This window comes from Vanessa atalanta, chromosome 6 (assembly GCF_905147765.1).
Source record: "Vanessa atalanta chromosome 6, ilVanAtal1.2, whole genome shotgun sequence".
NCBI classification, from domain to species: domain Eukaryota; kingdom Metazoa; phylum Arthropoda; class Insecta; order Lepidoptera; family Nymphalidae; genus Vanessa; species Vanessa atalanta.
Genome location: NC_061876.1, coordinates 13,537,899 through 13,560,687, shown reverse-complemented (window position 1 = coordinate 13,560,687; position 22,789 = coordinate 13,537,899). Strand labels below are relative to the sequence as shown.

Below are 22,789 nucleotides of genomic sequence, written 5' to 3'. Positions count from 1 at the left end.
ACCAAAAGCGGCGAGGAGGGGGGTCAATCTGCACCAATCACCCTTTGGAATTATGCTATCGGGATGCGTTGATGATTTTGGTATTGACGAGCGTTTTATAAGTTAACATCAGCGAGAATTCAAGTTGCATATATATTTATAATGTTTTGATTATTTCCTTTATTTCCTAATTTATTATTAGCTAAAGTACCTCAATTTATTAATTGTATATTAGAGTGCACAGTGTGTCCAAATGTACTGCCGGTGCATTCCTTATTCCATCGCTATCCTAATTAGGCAGAACGACAATCCAACACAATCGGATAGATTGAATCGCAGAACCGACAACCTTACGTGCTTTCCGAGGCCCGCGGATGTCGTCATCATTTACAATCTTGCAATAAATTAACTTTGAATCACTACCGTCTCCTAATTCCCAAAATTTGGGTTGCTACTGAGAATGTTGATAGGACATTTTTTTATCCGATCCACTGGTTCCATCCCGATCTGCAGCCTCTTAAGCTAGCCACTAGACCATCGAGGCAGTCAACAATAATTCATCGGCGGGTCTTGAGTTCGCTATCATTGATTATTCGGTTCAGCGGGTCTCGAGCGGGACAATGTTCCGACGTTAAGATTGTTATCATATTGTAGATAGCCTGAGCACAGACTTCCCCATTTATACAGCCATACTATCTGGTACTGGTACCATAAAATAACAATATAAATTCCATCACTTATATACGTTTTATTAATTATTATAATTATAGACCGATATGATATTGGTATAATATTTCAAAAATTTCGTCCTTAAAGTATAAGCCACATTAGAGTTCCATAACAAAGGAATGAGTATTTTTTGCGTGAGTCTGTAGAAAATAAACAATGCAACATACACCTTATAATATTGGTATGATTAATCTTTTGATTATATTAACAAATGAAGAGACTATTATTCTGAACCAAACCATAAAAGATATACAAGAGACGGTGCGCGTTTCGAATTAGCTTTTAGTATATATACCAAGCCAGACGAACGCCTGCCGACGGTTTCTTGTATTAAAATAAATAAGAGATTATTAACTTTATAGTGAATGTAATTTGTGCCTTAGATGTCTATCGAATCTAATTCTGGCCACACCGTTAAGCTGTGACCGAGGAATTTAACTTTATACCTCTATTGTGTCTTTAATAACTCTGACGGAGGGCTGGAAGCCTCGTACCGAACAGGAATACAAAGCATTACTCATTATCCGTAGAATACCAGGTAGAAGACCCCTCAGAGCTCTACCTGCGAATTTAAGCGTTAGAAAGAACTATATCCGGTCTAGAGTTCAATTGAGTGTTGTTATTGTTCGCACAAATATTACGTCTAGTAAAGACGAGACAGGTCGTAACATTGTACATCCAGATGTTTGTTATCTGTTGCACTTAAACACATGTGACATTGATGTCTCTCACACATAATATCGTTAATTTATCTCAATGTTCATCTGTTCAAGTAATATTTTTTTACTAAATGGTAATAATTCATCATTGCTTCTGATCCAAATTTCAAAATATAAACGGACAATTTAAAATAATACTCGTAAATATAATATATTTTTTTTATAAGCAGTATTTGCATTTTATAACTATTTTCGTCGGGATGGAATAATATTTTCTGCCTACTTTCCGATACCAGCGCCACCTACCCACTCAGAAACAAAAAAAAACCATCAAAATGGTCTAACCGTTTAAAAATTCAGTTATATATATATAAATTACCGTAACATTTGTACTAAGTTTTTATATGATTTTGATTATTATTTTAGAAAAATAAATTATTTTCATAAAAAAGTTTTATTATATTTTATTGTTTTAGCATCATAGTAATGCTCTCCTTAGTCAATTCGCTTCCAATTCTTACTCCGACTTTATCGATAATAATAAATACCTTATAATCAATATAAAGATGTCAAAAAGTACAAATATAACTACCTACCTTGAAAGTTGAAGCTACGATACAAGTAGTTTTTTCGTAAAATTCACCTTGTCTCTTTACATATTATCATGAGATAAGAAATTCGTTAATAATCTACAAAAAACACACAATTATTATATTTAATTACTTGCCAAATTCATATAAAAATCTGCAATAACTAAAACCGACGCCCGACTGCACGCATAATTCCGACCACCGTTATCAGCGAGTCAGCTGTTTTTTATCAGTTGCACTGCGCTTTCTCGCTCGTGTTTTGTTATCAGTGCGACCGCGACGCCCGGCGGCGTTGCACGTGTTTCTTAGATTCGGGTCTCTAGTTCTATTGCCAAAAACTTCTATATTATATTTTTATATTGTACGTGCTGTTACCACTTAACTACTATAACTATTTATATGATATCTTGTGAATTTATATTTGAAAACTATTTTAATATAATTTTGATTTTTAATGTTAGATTGTGTTGTGTATTGTTAAGGACTTCGACTGGCAGAAATTAAGAAGTAAGTTCATATATTAAAAATAGTAACTTAAAACTTATATATATTTTTAAGTCATTTTACATAATCCAAATTTTCGTCTCTAAGAAATATTGCCGTAGTAGGTCTCACCTGACGTACGATAACGGAATCCTTAACCTTTTCTTAAAAAAATGAGATATTCATAAATGACTTTGGTTGACACGCAATATTTACTCTTACATGCTTTATTTCTCAGAGACATTGTGTGCAATTTAGCATTCCTAAATAGTTTGCTTAGGTCATTTCATGATTGAATTTAGCGAGAAAATTTAAAATGAGAATTAGCATTGCTAATGCCTAGGAATTCATGTCACAACATGACTGAAAAGGATACATCCAAATATTTAACATCATAGCTTATTACTTATAAGATAATCCTTTGAATTAACAAATTAACAATAGTCATCAAGTCGTCATGAAGGTGACATGAACTCACAATGAATTGCAAGTCGAAACAAGTCTAGATAAAAATGACGTAATAAAGATGTATCTCGAGTGTCGTACCAGATGAACATCGACTTAGCACTGGGTTAATGGGCGTAACTCATCAAGTCATCACAATTTATAATATTGACACCACATTATTTAATAACGAGTACGAGAACCATGATCTGTCTGTATCTTTAATTTGAAGATAGACGTTACAAGAAATTTTATTTCGTTCCTTATTTTAGATTTAATTTAAATCTTCTATGCGCGATGATTCGAATGAAATACCATAACCTCGGTCAACATAATTAGGTAGGTTGTTAAATCTTTTCATAAAAATGTTATCTATTTAAATATTTAATTGTATATTTGTTATTGATTTCACTTTCTTATCGGTTTTATTCACATTCTGAACCGGTGGTAACTTAAAATTAATATTGTAAAATTACTCAAAAGTGCATATGTATGTTTGAATAAACAATATTTTGATTTTTATTAAAATAAAAAAAAAAAATATTCACCCCATTTTTGCATATGAAAAATTAGTATTATATAATATTTTTTTCGGATATGAACTTGCAACCGCACGCAGATTCAATTCACCTTTGGCTAGAACTGTGCCATGGCTGTGGAGATTAACAGTCCATGTTTTTTTATCTTATTATTATAGTTTTGTCGAGAGTTAAATCAATTGTCTTAAAACGTGTTTACATAAAGGTAGACAAAGATTGTAATCTATGAATGTTATCGGTACAGAAAGCTACTAATTACGATCAGTAAACAAAAGATAACTCAAATGTTATCGTGTCGAAGTCGGAAATGAATAAAAGCAGGATTATTCTAGTTAAGTTCAATGTGGCCGCCACGACGTCCCCTTTTCTGCCTAATTCGCATTACCAGGTAACGTTCAAAGCGACTAATTACGCTTTTTAAAGTACGTACCTACGTCTCTTTTGTGTTTAAAAATTCATTCAACGAAAACTGCCTGCGAAGATTACTGAGTACTAGGTACCTACTAATAGTAATTTCAAGTCGTTCCATTTTAAAATATTATAATGTTGTGTATTATATAAAATCTTCTGTACGTGTTTTTGTAAATTATTTCTTAGAGTTGGACCGATTTCGTTTTTTTTTTTGTGTTATTTGAGTATGGTATCCTGGATGGTTCATATTGGAAACTATGGTCGGAGCTGCGATCGGAAGGCAAATAATTTTTTTATTACACGGAGTTGGACGAAGTCTGGGCGGGAGGTTCGTATATTCACGTTATAAGTTTAGTTCATTGTGTAGGAATTTAACATTTTATGTAGATACTATTCAGTATCAGTATACGGTTCAGTATTTTTTATTTGTTAGGCTTTACAAGAAGGCGAAAGAAGAGAAGGCGTTTATTCATATAGACTAGTCGGTCTCCCTCTAAACTTTTTTTAATTTAAAAGAGTTTTTAGGAATTTCGAAACTTATGACAGGTTTTGTTTGATCTCATTTCAAACTGCAAGTAACTCTACGTTTGACGCCAAAATGATGGAACCACTTTTAAATTAAATTTTCAATATCAAATAGTATACATTAATTCAGTTAGATTTAGAATTTGTCGAAAACAATTTACTTTAATTTTATTTACGTATTTTTTTACCTTAAAAAAATATTTTTTTGATATATCGTAATAATTTAGTAAATTGCAATCAACAAATATCATTAATTTTCTGCAGCTCTGCGGCTGGAGCTCTTCAAAATGAGACCATAACCGATTTTTTACATGCAGCCATCGCCCCATAATCACTGGGACAAAATCGGCTTACGCTATTAGTATATAAGATTCCAAGTCAGTGTGTAGTCAATTGGATTCGTCTGTCAAAACAAACAGTCGATTCGATTGCCTCACGTTTATTTTACCTAAACATGCTTTTTATTATTGTATACTATATTCAAAACTAGGAACATAAAAGTTAAAGATAATAATCTTTTCTTAACATTTACGTACAACTTAACATTCAACGTAACTGACAAGAGTTCAATATATATTATTTTGTTATTCTGTATTTTAGTGAAACACATTACACAACAATCTTAAGCCCTAAAAAAAATCAAACGGCAAATACCTATAAAAAGTTAATTTGACTATTTCGTATTCTAAGTTTATTTAGAATAATATTTATTGAGGTAAAGCTAGACACAATGAGACGCATTACAAAAGGGGTTCATTCTGACAGTTGAGGAGAGATACAAAGCCATTGTTTCGGATCTCCCCTTATCAGGATCGCTTTCAATTTGAACATGATTATGAGTGTATTTGACAATTAGACTAAGTACTGTAAACATTCAACAAAACACAGTTACCTAACTATGTTACGACGAGTGTACGAGTGAATTATATTTGTATATAAGTAGAATATAAGAGGCAATTGTGTTACTTATATTGATAATTTTATTTACAACTTTCAAGTTATATTTATTTTAAATACTTATGTGATTTAATTTTGTGAGCATTTTGTTATTCAAAAAATATTTAACATGCCTGTAATTAGCTTCGTGCGTGTTGAAATGACCTGCGTGCTAAATTTAACGTAGTTACTTATTTTTTGTAACTATTTATGATACTGAAATGGTAACTGAGAATATTATATATATATGTATATATTAGATGATAAAATTCATGGGTTTAGTGTTTAATGATTTTCATGTAGCATAAATAATACATAATTCTATTGCATTTAAGTAAACCGCCTACAGAAAATTGAAATGATTGAGTTTTCAGCCGTTCTTTTCGGTAGAATCTAAATACTGAGCCGAGCCAGTGTACCTGTGAAAAAAATGTCAGGTGCAAAGTATATATTTTTTATTTTTCTAAGTTGACGGATGAGCAATAGGGTACCTCTAATGATATGTTGGAATGGTCACCACGGCCAATAGACTTTGCACAATCACCACATCTTATATAACCAATGTGCCACCAACTTTGGCAACTGAGATGTTCCTCGTGACTGTAGTTATACTGGCTCTGTCACCCTTCAAAGCGGAACACAACAATACAAAGTGTTGCTGTTTGGCGGTAGAATGATATTTAATAAGTATGGTACCTACCCAGCACGCTTGTAGGAAGTAAATTTTTATATTCTTTCATAATGTAATTGTTACTGCTGGATTTTCTATTTCAATATCACATTAATGATTTTATCAATAAACTCAGGACAGAAAAGATAAATGTCATTATAATATCGTTAACAATGAACAGAGACTACGGACAGTGTATCAGCTAGCTAAACATACATACATATACAAGGGTCTCGTTACACGTGAGTTTTTATACAGTAGAACGGCATTGTACAGGCTGGTTGGGTGGAAGCCCCACCCTGCCATTATTTAAATTACCGACAAACATAACTACTCTGTATCACTGTGTTTAGGTTAGAGCGTGAGTGAGTCAGTGTAATTAATTTGGCAGCGCATTGACGCATTACCGAAAAGCGTTAAATTAGTTGACAGTGACTACTAGTGTAGGGTATAGGTAGGCAATTTGACTGTCTGCCTTCCTAATAAAAAAAATAGTAATTTATTTACAAAGTAACAAGCATGTCGTCTGCAAAAAAGCTATTCAGCCTGCAACCCTCCGAGCCATAGCACAATAGGAAGTAGAAAAAATATACGTTTACGAATTCAGCCACTATTAAATCGACTTAAAATAATTACTACTTTTTCAATAGAACGACAGTTTCAAACTCGACATCAGCTCCTCTGGTTTATTTCTGTTGAAAATTTTGTACTTTTTTTAGATCGGTAAATATATCCAAGCAATACGTTATTATAAATTAAAGTATTCTTTATTCAAATTGGCAACACAGGACCTCGTCAATACACCTTTGAGTCGTCGTATTACATTGAATTAAATTCAAAACCACCAGCGGTTCGGAATGTAAATTCAACCAAGAACACTTACTCTTTATCTCCGATTGATAGTAAAGAAATTAAATACATAGAATAACATTATATTCTTGATTTATCCCGCAAACAAAAACGAACACTGACTCCACGCATTTTAATTACCTAGTATTTTATCGAGTAATGACTAGACATTTGTCGATATATTATTTGACATCTGATAAAAACTAAAACTAAAACTAGTGAGAAAATCGCATTATTCATTTTTATTGATTGGCAATAATTCATTGCTAATTTTAATAACAAACTCCTTAGACAACTCGTATTTACCGTTTGTGCTAGAAAAAAAGTAATCGTACTTAAATTGACGGTTCTAGATTTCTTATAGATGTGTTTATTTAAGCTTCCCTACGCCATTATATAGAGTCTATTCCAATTATATTACAATCGAAAAAGAAATACGGATAAACAAGTCTTAGATTTAAGTCTTCCTTGCAATTTGCTAATAACTCAGCTACATTGCACACTACTAAAAGTTATTTTATTATTATATCTTTATCTATAATGCACCATTTAACTTTTATTCACTTTAATTTTACTTCCAAAGTTCGAATGACAGCTTTGTCGACATTCAAATCCATAATTAATGATATATTTTATTATATTATTCAGGATCTCGATTGATATCGCTTCAATTCGAAGTCAAAATATGTTGTTTATGTAGCTTTTGTCCTCTTTTACATAAAGAACAAATTTTAAATCTTAAATCTCAAGCTATACTTAAATGTTTTAATTTACTTACACACGTAATGTTTGACTTTGACTTTTGTTTATAAATAACTTTGAACTTGAATGTTTAATCACTAATTAAGTGAGTGAAAGATAAACATGAAATCTATAAACCAAGCAATAATAACTGTACGACAAACTATAGAAGTTTGTAGATTTGTAACTGAAGCGGTCGTTTTCATTTAAATATATTTCCCAGATGACGTGATTGCAGCGCCATTTTACAGTAAAAATTGAATTATTTTTAAATATATTAATACTAATACTAGTTGTATGACGAAGCGATGCGTGTAATCGTTGTTTAGTTTTGGATTTGTATTCATTTAAACAGCTCTGTGTCGTATGACGTGCAAAAAATTTATACATATGCTATTTTTCCTCCCGCTATTTGTTTCTTTGTGTTTCACTGTCGTACAAAGATGGTGATGACGGACTCCTGACCGATCTTTGTCACGGTATCTCACTAATCTCCCTTGAGAAAGGAATCGTATAATACATACACGTTACACTTGTGCACGCAAACACAAGGCAAACGGCCAGAGAGGGTCCAGGCGTAAGACAAGATGGGGGCGTAATTTTTTACAATTTAAAGTCGGTAAAATAGTAATTGGGCCACCCGATAGTATGTGGTCATCATCATATATTGGCTCCGTAGGGAACTAAAATGTTTACTCACTTCACACCGGAATACAACAATACTAAGTATAGTTTGGCAGTGTAGAGTACCTACTCAACTATCAGGGTAGTAACCTACAAATACAGGCTTGCCCAAAGCCTTTCTGATACAATTGGTTTTATGTAACAAATCCCAAAATCTCAAAGTCGCTGTTATAAAATTAGATTAGATATCTTAACAGACAAACGCCTGACCTTTCATTCGCCCTACGCGGGGTGAACACATGACTTCAGGGTCGGCAGCATTTGAGATTAGCCAATAGATTATGGGACATGTGATAAAGAGTGTTTTATGTTATTGTCAATAACAATGATATTCTTCCATATCTCATGGATATTGTTTGAACCATCACGCATATTTAGGTATAGGCGTTAGGAAGCCGACCGCATGCGTCTACACGTGACTCCCGTAATATTTGTTTTCCTTGTGTATTTTCTATAACTATGATTCATTTCGAGATGTTACTTTGCGGAAATCAATTAATTCATTAGAAATATCCCTATCAACATCTATATAATTACATTAATACATATACATAAGCTAAGGCCTCCTCTCCTCCTTTATGGAGAAGGTTTGGAGCATATTCCACCACGCTGCTCCAATGCGGGTTGGTGGAATACACATGTGGCAGAATTTTATTGAAATTAGACACATGCAGGTTTCCTCACGATGTTTACCTTCACCGCCGAACACGAGACGAATTATAAATATAAATTAAGCACATGAAAATTCAGTGGTGCTGGCCTTTTGAACTCGAAATCATCGGTTTAGATGCCACTGGGCCATCTCGGGTTACATTACATGAATGTTTCGTTAATTGTGTCATTGTGACCAACGACTTGGTACCTGACATGTATACCTGCACAGATGAAAGGATCGTGAATAATACATTTATTTAAATGAATTAACATCAACGAATTTGGTTAAAATTGAAAACATATGAAAATGAACTCATAACTATATAGTATTTACAGTATTTTTTGCAACTGTAATTGACAATGAAAGGAACTGAAATGTGAATGGTTTCAAATTTTATGGTGTTATGGACCAAATACGCAAACGAAACAGCAGGCTGTTTATACTGAATCGCATTAATGTGCACACAATTGTTGTTGAACATCGATGTTTATACCATCCGTATATGTTGGGGATCAAACATTTTTTTTACAATGTAACGAAACTGAAAGCATTTGCTCTTGCCGAGAGCCTTCGCATACTGATATTTTTATTATAAATGATTGCTCTTCTCCTGATAGTTATCGATCACGGATCACAAGTCACAAGATATTATAGCGCAAACACAGTAGCATGGAATGACAATGCGTCTACTTTCACGCTCGGAAGTGCAAGACAATGCCTACTTCCAAAGTCCTTTACTGGTTCGACGCGTAGTATTACACAGGACCTCATAATTGCAGTTTTATAAAAAAGGAAAAAAGCGCAGTACTGAAGTAAAATTAATAGCAAGCTCAGATTCCTACATTTATAATAGCGTTTGACATGTTAATGCTTACTTAGTAGAAACAATACACTTTCAAATATATATAAAGACTAAAAAACTCGATTTGTACTATATAATGGTCACAATATTTCGGTCGTTAACATTTATCGTTAACAACTTTATTTGTTATCGTCACCCCCCATTGAGGCCGAGCGCCATGACTACAATATAATTGAATTAAGCCATTGAAAATAGATGCCTAGACCTAGACTGATAGCGGCGTGAGTCAGGTTTTTGTTTTCTTATACGGTAAGTAGGTCTTACGCGATGGTGTCAATGCCCTCTGGAACTTTAAACTATTGCCTAATCACGTAAACATAGATGATAACTGACATAACTTGAAGAAAAAACTAAAGTATCACACAGTAAATGCTAATATGCTCGACTAAGGCTTCTCTTCCCAGTTGCGAAAATTTGGAGGTTATTCCACCATACTTTTCCAATACGGCTTGATGGATACACATGTGAAGAAATTTCATTTAATTTATGAACGTATTCTCACGATGTTTTAATTAATAGCCGAGCACGAAAAATATAAACACAGATTAAGAACAAATTCTGTAGTAAGCTAGGATTTAAAATCGCAATCTGCGACTACTAGGCCATTCGACTCTCACATTAATTATTTACTTTTGCACCGACACACATTTCCGTATAATATCTGTTATATTTTAATACAAACGCAACAATGTACTCACAACTAATAGTTACATTCAAACAATACGTAATAAATATATAATAAAATAGTATAGCATTAATCAAAAGCATTTTCCATAAAAGCTACAACAATGATTAAAAGCGCGCTCTTTACAGACAGTTGTTAGCGAATGTAATGTAATGTACGTGCATACGTTATAATTACTTGCATAAACATCGCCTCTCGTAACGAACGGTTTTTTTGCGAGCTTCATTAAGACGTGAAGGGTGCACGAGCGCTCTCCTGTCTCCGCCAGACTGTTACATGCACTTTGTAATTCATTTATCGATCATGAAAAAATAACTTGATGGTTGCACTTAAGCTTAAATGTATATAATTACAGCATGTTTACGTTGTTGATGTACATATACATATATAGTATAGGTAGTTAGTACGTAGATGGTAAAGTAGTTAGCATATGTGAATCTTAATTGATGGTTACGGGTTGAAACTCAGGACCGACGAATTTTTTTATACATATATCAATAATACTCATACGTGACAAAAAAACGTAAATAGTATTTTTGTCACAATGGCTCAAGTCAATTTTATAAGAAAAAAGAATCTAAGAATCTACCTGACCGGCTTCAAAAAGAACGGAATAAAAACTCTTAGACACGGGTGGCACTGCGCGCAACAGTTAGTTATATTATTATCACGTACATAACTTTAGTGATGATCGAATCTGCTTAAGAAGATTAATGTTTTTATTTATTGTAAGTAGTGTATTATTTTTATCGTAAACAAATAGTTTTCCAAAGCGAAACAACAATGCGTAATGACGACATCGAGGCTCATCGAGACCGAGCGGCTCGAGCGAGGCGTCCGCCAGACTTGCGGTGCAGCCACAGGCGATCGATAGTTCACTGACTCCCCTTGATTACAACAACAAAAGCCTTGGCTATTTTAATTTTTCATGCTGGAGGCACAGCCTGAACAATGTGTCTGCGCTTCGAGCTACCTACGCCGAGTTATCAGGCTCGCTGCTTTATTTAGTGCCCGAGTTCGCAATTGCAGCATTCCTTCTAAACGAGGAAATATTTTAAGAACGATTTGTATACTACACAATGAATTAAAATTTTTAATTATTGCATTTTTATTTTGACATCGTTGTAATAAAAAAATCATACCGCTCTTGAAATGAAAATACTAATATCTGATAAGAAACGGCGGAACAAATTCAGCGAATTATTTTTACTTAAATTTTTTCTCAATTTTCAATATTAAAAATATATATCATCGGAAGTGTTGGCATAATAACAATTAAAAAGGCGGACAAAGAGGTTTTAGATAAATCACTAAACAATCAGAATTGACCTTTAAACAATTAATAATTCAGTTAAATATTCATATTTTAATATACACATTAATATTAAATAATTAAATAATAACAATATTATCATTTTTGTTACCGCATTTAAAACATTTTTTAGCTAATTATATTTAAAACGAGTATTTCCTGTTTTGTTGTTACACGAGTGCATAGCTTGGAGACTAATACGTGTATGCGTTATACTTGATTTCGAACACTAAACAAAATAACGTTTCATCGTTAAATAAATTTCGAGTGTGAGCATCGCGTCACAGATAAGAAATTGAAATAATATCGTAAATATCGCAATAAAACAGTTTACATTAAGCGCTATTTATAAAGGGCGTTGCTGGGGCTATTTCAGGTGGCCTTCGCCTTGAGAAAAGATTTGACCTCTAAGTGATGTCATTACGTCTTATTTCATATCTAAGTAAACCACAATAACAATGACGGCAGTGCCAACACAACACGACAGTAATAATAAGCAAAATATTGACTTTTGTATTTTTTTAAAATAATAATATTCATTTATTTGCGTGATGTTGTATAAGATACAAATGTTATGACATATGTTTCTTAGACATTTCGCCCTTTATAGGCGAGCAAATTGATTTACTTGATAACATTTAAAATGAGTATGACTGAAGAATAAGAAAGTAAAATAATTTTTATTTAGTTTTATGTAAGACAACATGATAGCAATCTGTTTTAATAGATATGCCATTAATTTTTCACATCGACAAGATTTGGCTGACACCGAGAGACAGATAATGGTTTGCGTCCGACTTGAATTCGTCCGATTAACCGCCTGAAATTTGTGACTTATACGGACGCCTGCTTTTGATAGTACTTCGTAAAGTATCAAAACTATGTTTTATAAATAATGTTGTAATAAAAACTAAAAATTGAATGATAAATTGAAGGTTACAGTTTATCTAATAAAATTTACTTTGACGTATGTAACGGTATCTACATATATACGTAAACAAACAAATGAATTTGAGGATACGATAATGTATTGATGTACAAGTCTCACTCGATTCGGGGTATTGTTAATTTAATGTGGTTTTCCGTAATCTACTAACAGGGCTTTTGGCATTCCCGAGTAATCAGTACAAAACAATGTTCAGAATATTTTGTGTAAACTTATCGATTAGTTCACAGAAGGCTAACAAGGAAAACGAATATCCAAAAAAGTAGAAAGGAACCCAAAATAATAAAGGCGTAATTATAGTTTATTTTTTATTGTTTATTATAATTATATTCAACCGCTTATCGTTGTATTTTGGGTTGAAGTGTGACCCAGTTGAACAACAGGCAATAGGGACATTAGCTCCCAGGGTAGGTAGCGTATTGGAATGATAAATATTTTGAATTTCATGGATTTGAACAGAACTGTGTGTTTATAATTTATATCGTGTTGGTGGCGAAGGAAACCATCTTGAGCAAACCTGCATATCCCGATGATTTTGTTCCACGTATGTATCAGGACAGTAAACAGGAACTAACAGTGTGGAGTTTATTCCATTTCGTTCAAATATGACACATGTAGTTTAACTCATGGTGTTTGCACCGCAAGCACTTGGAAATTCGGTAGCGCTTAACTGGATTCTGACCCTTCAATCCTTCAATTCCTTCAAGGCCTTCAATCGGTTAATATCTAACAATTAAAATCGGTTAAAATCAACTCGGCTTTGTTCCCATAATATACTGTAACACTACAAAAAAAAGCAATATTTTGGTTGAGTATTTTTTTACAATAATATTTGAATTTTGCTCTGTTTTTTTTTAATAAAAATGAAAAACCAACCGCATCGTTTTATTGTTATCGTTATGAACAGACGGAGCACTAATTCTCGGTAACGCTATCGTTGTGTTCGAATTGAATTTACTTTTCGTATAATAAAATGCCATGCGCCACTTAACTCGATAAGATAAAATCGATACACACTTTTATTTAATGGGTTAATTTAATTAATTATTTAATGACTAATTGGGATGATCTTGACATACTTTTATAAATGAATGCCAAGTGTAATAGGTGCTGATAACATTGGTGCTGGTAACATTACGATGTAATAGCGTAATTCACTACGACTGGAATAACCGCGGCTGCGGGATCGATGACCGCTTTTGACAAACATTTGCGGATTAAAAATATGATTTACAACAGTATGAAAACAAAGTCACTTTTCCTTTCTATCGGTTTGTTCAAACTTTATTGTATAGCTAGCTGATGCCCGCGACTCCGTTCGCGTGACTTTAACCCTCAAAAGTAGGGGTATTATATGGTTTACATATCTGTGTATCTTTCCGTCTGAGTGCATTATAGATAGACTTTTTTTAACATGACTAATTTGATAAAAATCAAACTACAAATAACCGAACTTAATTACTAATTAATTACAACTAATTTAATCTCGTAATATTAAAAGTTATGATGTGTTTGTCTAACTGCATTATGTATATTACACCATATTACATGTAGTGCCCTCGGGGATTAAAGCATAAATTTTTTTGCGGTTACGAACACACGACAGAGCCACAGAAAGCTAGCCGTGTGCACTGGAAACTGGACTCGCTTAAAAGTAAACGCAAAGTTTTTTAGAATGAGAAGGAACCGGGGAATAAAAATAAAAACATCTGCACCGTACCTATTTATATTTATAGTATTTATTTTTAAATGCAAAGGGATGATGTAACAACTCTGGAACTCTTTAAAAAGGTTTTAACCGATGTGATCTATTGCGTTAATAAATACCCTTAGTGCTATTTTTTCTCAAATATCTTCCATGTACAGATTTCGATCAGTTACGATTTTATTAGATGTATAGATAATAGGGTTCTCACCATTATTTAGGTAATTCATCCGGGAAGATCTTAAAATATTAGGTACATATTGTTTAAAATAGTAATAGCAAGGTTTGACGTTTTGCACTTTGGTGACATTTTGGGCGTTAACATGCAATAACACAGTTCAAACTATAAGAGATTCATCTAATTAATCTTCTAAGCTGTAGGTAAGTATAATAAAGGTTTTCAGAATAATCCTTTTGTATCTCAAGACATGTTTATCTTCAATTTATGTCTATTGAGAAACGCTAATTTTTACTTTGTGCCGGTTTATATAGGTACCATCCACTCATCAGATATTCTACCGCCAAGGAATACGTAGTATTGTTGTATTCCAGTTTGAAGGGTTACTGAATCCGTGTATCTACAGGGACAAGGGACATCTTAGCTTCCAATATTTTTGACGTATTGCCGATGAAAGGAATGGTTAATATTTCTTATAGCGCCGATGACTATAGGCGGCATACTTACATATATTATTAAAAATATATTTTATTCGCAAAAACAATACTAAGAAAACTTGTATTGTTTTAAGCATAATACCATAAGATGAGATCTTCATAAGTTATGTTCTTTGCTCACACAGTTACTTAGAATTACGACCTGCCTTAGCCAAGTAACAATGTATATTATATAAGTGATCGAAATGTGTTATAATCCATTCTTCTATCAAACTTAACGACTCGCCGCACAAAATAATGTTTCCTATAAATAACTTTAAATCGAACTTACATCAAAGCTTTGAAGATTGGAGACAGGTGGTTGAATATTTCAGTATAAGACGAAGCGGCGCGTGCGCAGGCCGCCCGCCGTAAGTGCGCGTTTATAATTAACAGCTTATTTGCTTAAATTCAATAAATATTGTGATAATTATTTAAGTGATTGTGATTATTGAAAAAAAAAAACCATTTTTATCGAATGTAAGGATTGGATGTAAGGAGAAGCGAATATTCAAAAGTATATATATAAATATATATATATTCGCTTTTTTCAATATAATTTTTGCGTCCCATATGAAATATATTTTTCTTTTTTAAAAATCGCTTACTTTTTTGGACTTTTCTGATTTCTTATATGAATTTTAATTAAAAATAAATCAACTTATAGACATGTGTGGATCTCATATATTATTATTAAATAAATATTGGCTGTTGATGATTCAGCGTCGTCGTGGGTGGCGACGTGTTTAGCGAACATTAGCGCCGACTTTGATTAAACAATAATGAAGAGATTATTTATTCTGGTTGTAAACGATACATATACATGGGGTATCAATATATTTTGTATGTAATGTAACTTTTTACTATTAAGAGAATAAAAGGAAAATCGGTAGAAAAATAATTACAATGCTATTCGGGTTTATGAATTTGATGCACTTAGAAATCAACCGCTGAATATAATTAAATTAAAGCGCAATTAAGCAATTATAATGTTATTGTAATAATATTCGCTATTTATTTCCGATGGGTTTTCACATTATTTTGCTTTCCGTCTTTTCATAGTTGTGTTATAAATTATAGTTTTGTTTATATTTATAATCTATACAAAACGCATTTCGCCTCCTCATCCGCATTCCTCGCGTAGAACGCATACATCTTAACCGATGATTGCGGGTTCAAACCCAGGTAAGCACCACTGAATTTTCATGTGCTTAATTTGTGTTTATAAGTCATCTCATGCTCGGCGATGAAGGAAAACATCGCGAGGAAACCTGGATGTGTCTAATTTCAACGAATTTTTGGCCACAGTAAATCCACCAACCGGAAATTGGAGCAGCGTGTGAAAAATGCGCCTAAAATTCTCCTCAAAAAACAGAGATATGTTTGAATTCCTAATTTAATATATAAGTTTAATCCCATCATACTCTTATCAATTGCCCGCTGAGTTTCTCGCGATCAATTTAATATTGTTCGTATATATTTGACTAGCACTCCTTGTGGTATTTGATGTGATGTCCTCAGGGTGCAGCCAACCATGCAGGACATATACAGTACACGAGTGAGTTCACTAGCTCAGGTGCACTCTCTATTTACTCTCTCATAATCCAACTTCTATACTACAGATGAACTTAACTATTTCAACTAGAAACGAAGCTGTCAAAACATAATGTTGCGTTTTTGACTCGATATGTGATCGTCTTATTCGAAAGACGTGTTTAGCTGCATAATGTCGTAAAATCCTTTCTCAGTGCGTCTCTTCATCGAATTTATTTTACAATCGGAATTACGTCAGAACATTAACTTATTACCTTTTATTAATATATATTCAACATTGAAAGTTTTAAAGTAAATATGATAAAAACCGGTACAGATTACTCTAAAGATAAAGTAAATATCTGTCGCCTGTGGGAATTTTAAATCTCACTCAGCATTGTGGGCGACCGTCTTAATGTCGACACAAATAGTCTCCAAACGGCTAAACATCGACCTACTATGCTTTACAAGTTTGACATCAATACGAAACGATCAAACAAATCCTCGTACACAATAGAGCGTAGTCTAAACAATAAACACTAATCAAATCTAAATATTCATTAGCTTAATGTTATCGCAAATCCTTGCTATTTAAATGCATATCTGTCAATCGCGGATCTGTTGGCGGACAGGCAGACATACCAATCCGGGCTTAACAAAAATGGCAACTGTCAGCCGTCGCACAACACTTGCATACTCAATGTTCACACTCAATTACATAAGGCGAAGAATTAAATAACTCATTACTGACTGACTGCGCCGCTGCATCGCACGACAATATTTTTTCCCATTATTTTTGCGAACCGTAACATCAATAACGATGAACTTATTTGGTTACCGTCTTTGTTTCAAAAGTTTAATTATTCTAAAGTTATAGACATGTCGCTTGCTAATTTTGCTTACAAGCTCAGACATAAAGATTATATCAAGGTAATCCATTTATTATACAGGATAAAAAGCTCTATATTTTGTCCTAGAATATAAATTATAATGTTGTTTCAATAGAATCCACCCAGTGGTTTTCCCGTACGTACGGTAACGTAACGTTTTCTTAAATATTTAAATCACGAATTGGCCCAGAGGTTGGAAAATCTTAACCGAAGATAGCAGATTAAAATCTGCATGAGCACCACTGAATGTTCATGTACTAAATTTATGTCTTCATCTCGTACTCGGCGATGCATTAAAACATCCAAAGAAAATCTTCATGCGATAGATAAAAATGCAAGTGTAAGCAATAACAATTACTCCTAAAAATGCCTCAAGAATGGGATACATAGTCTGTAATTTTACTAACTTCATTTTAATATTACCCGAAACATGTAATTATAACTATATTTATTTGTCATTTCATGTTTCATTAAAATGATGACTTTCGAACGGATCGATTAAATTTGATTCAAAATAAAAAAAATGGCTTGAAAATTATAAAAAGTAGACATGACTGCTGATTAAAATATTATTTAAGACTTTCTTACATGCAAAAATAAATAGATTTTTTTTATATATTTTTTATATTCAAATAAATTGTCATGACCGCATAACATAAAGCCACAAAATAATTAGACATCTGCGTCAAACTTGAAACTGACATTTTATATTAACAACACGAAATGTCGAACTGAACAGATGATTATACTTTAATGAAATGAATGAATTATTGAAATGTTTAACATAATAATAATTTGCAAAACAAAGGTACACCTCAAAGATTCGGCACGAATTCTAATATCCTACGCGCTTCTAGTAGTATGGTATGTGCAGTACGATGTACAATTAAATGTTCAATACAATAGTGGCCTTCCCACTGTGAAGTTTTAATTACTATCTTGTGGTAATATTATCATGTAATTATTATATATAAAGAGAATATAAAGACTGCTTATTTCATTATCGTGCATATCAATACAATTTAATTAGTATTATATTATTGGTCGCTTATGATGCTGCAGATCCTGATATGTCGGTTGAAGTCCGATGTCAATCAGTAACAGTCTGAAATTTGGAAATTTATAATGTAAATTCGGTTTTTGTCTTAGAAAACACGAAAAGCTTCAGAAATCAGTCAATCAAATCTTCAAATCGTATAAGTCGGAACTCTCTTGTCGAGTCGGATAGCCGTCCAATCAGATTATAACAGTGAGCAAAAGAGACTTTGATTTGCATCAGTATTCAATTTTAATATTATTTATCTCAGTCAGATTCCATTTCATAAAATGTCCGGAAACCCATCATGTAATTTCAGGAAATTAATTAATTGTTTAAGGAAATCGTCATACATCTGTAATTTTAGTTTCAGGGATAAAGTATTTCACATATACGCATCGAAACAAATCACTGTATCCGAGACTCGATACTAAACCACAATAATTTATTAATAAGTTTAATTTCCGTGCAAATTAAAGGGAATCCCTAATTAAGCATCTATATATAATATCTCATTTTCCTCTTATTTAGTATAAATTAGTGGCAACGCAACGTTAAACATCAATCTGTTGTCAGAATCCACGGGGAGTATGGTGTGACCGGAGCTCCGTGATATTCAGAAGATGACAAAGGAATCGTTCGAAGTGAAATATGGCTCCGGACGCGGAGGACTGCGAAGAGGTTCGAATGAAATTAAATTTCACAATCCTATCTAAAATAACATTTATATACAAGGGTGAGACATATTCATCTAAGGAAAATTTTTTTTTTATCGAACCGATTATTTCTGACGTAATTTACAAATTCAAATAAATAAGAAATTTACATAAATTACACAAACATGAAACGTAACAAAAGACTATTTGGACTTACAAATATCATATATGTATATTTAATTCAATGCTATTTATAATTATTTATTTTTATAAATATTAGGCTGTTAGCTTTTTTTTATTTCGTAATCATATAAATATAATCAAGAATATGACTCAATGATATTCTTAGTTCCAAAATAGTTTTTTTTTTCATTATTTATATGCCCAATTGCGCAGAGATTTAAAATTTTATGCATAACATTTTGAAGTGGTTCTTTATTAGATTATATTGTTTAGGTGGAGCGGCTGAATGGGGACTATCAGGAAGAACAAGTACATCAAGGGAGGAGAATCCTACCCGACGAGCCGCCACCAGCGCAGGCCTGGACAGAAAACGAGGAGTTGAGTCCAGGAAACGATAGCAGAACTAACAGCCCCGGTGAGAACCGACGACTTCTTGGAAATAAACCACTGCAGAAATCCAGCTCCCGCCTACAAGCTGGCTTAACCTTAGGAGTGTGGGGCGTGTCTAAGAAGCAATCGAAATGCACACCGAGCTTGAAAAATGGAAAACCACAAGCAAAGACGAAGTTCCAGAAACGAAAGGAGAAATTAATAGAAGCGCTAAGGCTGCCCTACTTCATCATCACCATGTTGTATATTATTGTAAGTCAACCATATATCTATTGAAATTTTAATGTTATTATATATAATTAAAAGTTATTAGGCAACATAGAATTTATAACGATCTAGTGCATTACTAAAAAAAATAAGAAATTATTATAATTTAATCTGTCGTCAATGACATTTTTCTTCTTTTTTTAAATACCTGTCCCTGCCTTAACCCGTAATTGTTCGATATTCAATTCTAAAATATTGATTTTAATTTTATAATTTTAATTGAAGATTAATTTGTTCGATTGTCATACATTGTTTTTTTCCGCAGGGCTTGTTTCACTTCTTTGCTCCAGAAGAGTGGCGAGCCAAGTTAGAATGGGCTCCGGGTGCGTGGTGGCACCAACCCTGGCGGCTGCTTACATACGGATTCTTACACGCTGGCGCTGCGCATCTCGCACTGAATGCCTTAGTTGCTTTAGCGGTAAGTTTCTTAATATCAAATATGTTTAGTTCCACATGTCAAAAATATATTTTTTTCTTTTGAGGGCAGATAGATAGAGGTAGATATCATTTACGTACTAACATACGTTTATTAGAATGCCGATTTATATGATATATAGTTATCAACATTTTTTTCGTCTCTTAGGTTGGCTGGCGGCTTGAACACGAGCAAGGCTGGTCGCGGGTGGGAATTATATGGGTGGGCGGCGTGGCGGCGGGCGCGCTCGGCGCCGGCTCACTACAGCCGCGTGTGCACGTAGTGGGCGCCTCCGCAGCTGTGTACGCCTTGCTAACCGCACACCTTCCTAATGTGTGCCTTAGGTAAATGTTAAATCCTTTTTGTATTTTCATTTAGTATACTTTTAATTACTTTAGATATTGGAATGACTTTTTAACACTTATAAATGAACAAGCGCTTCTGTAAAAATACTGCATACATACATATTTTGTTTCAGATTCGGTCATATTCCACTGTGGTGGTTCCGTCCCTTGAGTGTACTAGTATTAGGGGCTTCGGAAGGCTGTTGGGCGCTCATGCGAACACCCGACCCACACGTCACGTATAACGTAGCGTGGGCCGCGCATGCGCTGGGCGCTGCTGTCGGCGTGCCATTAGGTTTTGTCGTTTTCAAAGGTACGTTTAATTTAACGTTTTTATTTTAAGTTAAAATATTGAAATAGATTTTATATTAATGCGTAATGTTTCAAATTGTCTAATGTATCTTTTGCATTGTAGGTGAAAATTCGTCGAAACGTATCATCGTGGTGTGTCGCATAGCGTCCAGTATCATATTAGCCGTGGGAGTTATCGCGGCTGTAACCCACTACGTGTTCTGGTACGACGTCGACCACTTCACTTGATATACGAATAGACAGCGGTCTTACAGGATTCGCCATTGATATCATTTCAGAACATTAAGCTATCAATGCATTAAGAGTATTTGGAGTCTAATTCGTTACAAAGGTTTCACAATTAGATGCTAATAATGCAATTGATAGAGACAACTAAATATATAGTAATGATCAGCGAGGATTGGCTGAGGAGCGGTGCAGGTTAAGAATTAAAATAACCAAAGAAGTAATAGAAGTGGAAGGAGCTTATACGAACAGTAAGCAATGAACGCAACCTAACAGTGAGGCTTGAACGAATTTATACTTTTTATAAAACTTTTAAAGTACAAAAAGAGTGTTCTTAAAATTAAAAAGAGCGTTGGTGAAACTATATTATGTACAGATCCGTTTACAAACGAATCAATATTTTAAGCCGAACATAAAACGCACAAGTCTTCCGACCAAAGAGACGACGAATTGACTGGATCTCAAAGTTACCTAATCATGTACTTACTATTGTATAATTTTTATACTAATCAAAGTGATTTTAATAGCTGTAGCACTAGTAGTATCTAACGAACATAATAAACTTATTCTTGAAGTGGACAAGTCTAATGGCATTGTGACGATAAACACCACATTCGACGATTTCTGTGAAATTGATGGCTTTGTTTTGTATCAAAACATTACATTAGTGGTTAAGAATGTAACTGTTTAGATTTAATTTTGTTTCTCAATAACCTAGGAATTGTTTAGTCAAATTATCTTTACTGTCGTAATGATACTAAATATGTACAAAGTCATATATTTTTTAAGAAAATTACTGTTAATCTTCTACTATAGTTATTGTATAAAGTACCGTTGTTTTAAAAGTTATGTTTCTAGTTTTTATCCAAAGAGATTATTTGTCTAGTCACAAACGATTGTTCGATACAAATTGGTGCGAATTTTAATATTCAAAATTGTTGTCGCTTGTACAGACTTGTAACCGTAACGTACTCCTGCGTATTGCCTGCGTAGCATGCGGTTTGTTTATTGATATTTAAAAATGTAAATATTGAAGTTCCAAATTCTGTGGTTAAGGTTTTTGATAAAATACAAAAGACCTCCGAAAGTGTTCGTAGGTTAGGGTTATTAATCTAAATTTTAAAATTTACAAAGTACTTTACCACTTTTGTATTAAAATTGTTCTAAACATTTCATATCTTTCTTGTGATTCTCGCGCGTTATGTAATTGTTCGTTAATAAACTAACATTTTTTAACAATCAAAGTATTTTTTTTTAATCCGCAATCAGATTTGCATAAATAAAAGAAGATTTCGCTAAATATTTTTTATTGTGTCCTATTCGATGGCTAAAGGTACTATTTACTATTGAGGCAAGTTCGTTTTAAAATGATCAAAGTAACTATCAATCTGGTCACGGTAAAAATCGAGTTCAGTTTTATGACTATCTGAGATCAAAGCCGACTGCAATTAACGGTTACTTTCAAAGGTATAAATACTCT

The 22,789-nt window shown here is 33.2% G+C and overlaps 1 protein-coding gene across 3 annotated transcripts; it reads left to right on the top strand.

Annotated features, from left to right (window-relative positions):
• The first annotated feature begins 2,261 nt into the window (after nt 1–2,261).
• LOC125064911 (protein rhomboid-like) lies at nt 2,262–22,548 on the top strand. 3 transcript variants are annotated; one of them, XM_047672220.1, is made up of 7 exons: nt 2,262–2,464; nt 19,094–19,198; nt 19,630–19,998; nt 20,279–20,431; nt 20,597–20,772; nt 20,907–21,085; nt 21,188–22,548. In XM_047672220.1, exons 2-7 carry the CDS (start codon nt 19,169–19,171, stop codon nt 21,310–21,312), a joined length of 1,032 nt encoding a protein of 343 aa, XP_047528176.1. In that variant the 5' UTR covers nt 2,262–2,464; nt 19,094–19,168; the 3' UTR covers nt 21,313–22,548. The 3 variants fall into 3 exon arrangements, with proteins under 3 accessions (XP_047528176.1, XP_047528178.1, XP_047528177.1); XM_047672222.1 differs by lacking the exon at nt 2,262–2,464 and adding an exon at nt 15,533–15,551; XM_047672221.1 differs by lacking the exon at nt 2,262–2,464 and adding an exon at nt 15,557–15,575.
• Nucleotides 22,549–22,789: the final 241 nt, after the last annotated feature.

What these genes read in the sequence shown, in the direction of transcription:
- LOC125064911 (XM_047672220.1), top strand. Translation starts at nt 19,169, where the DNA reads ATGGCTCCGGACGCGGAGGACTGCGAAGAG. An exon ending in TCACCATGTTGTATATTATT is followed by an intron (nt 19,999 to 20,278) that starts GTAAGTCAACCA and finishes TTTTTTCCGCAG; the next exon opens with GGCTTGTTTCACTTCTTTGC. An exon ending in CTTCCTAATGTGTGCCTTAG is followed by an intron (nt 20,773 to 20,906) that starts GTAAATGTTAAA and finishes ATTTTGTTTCAG; the next exon opens with ATTCGGTCATATTCCACTGT.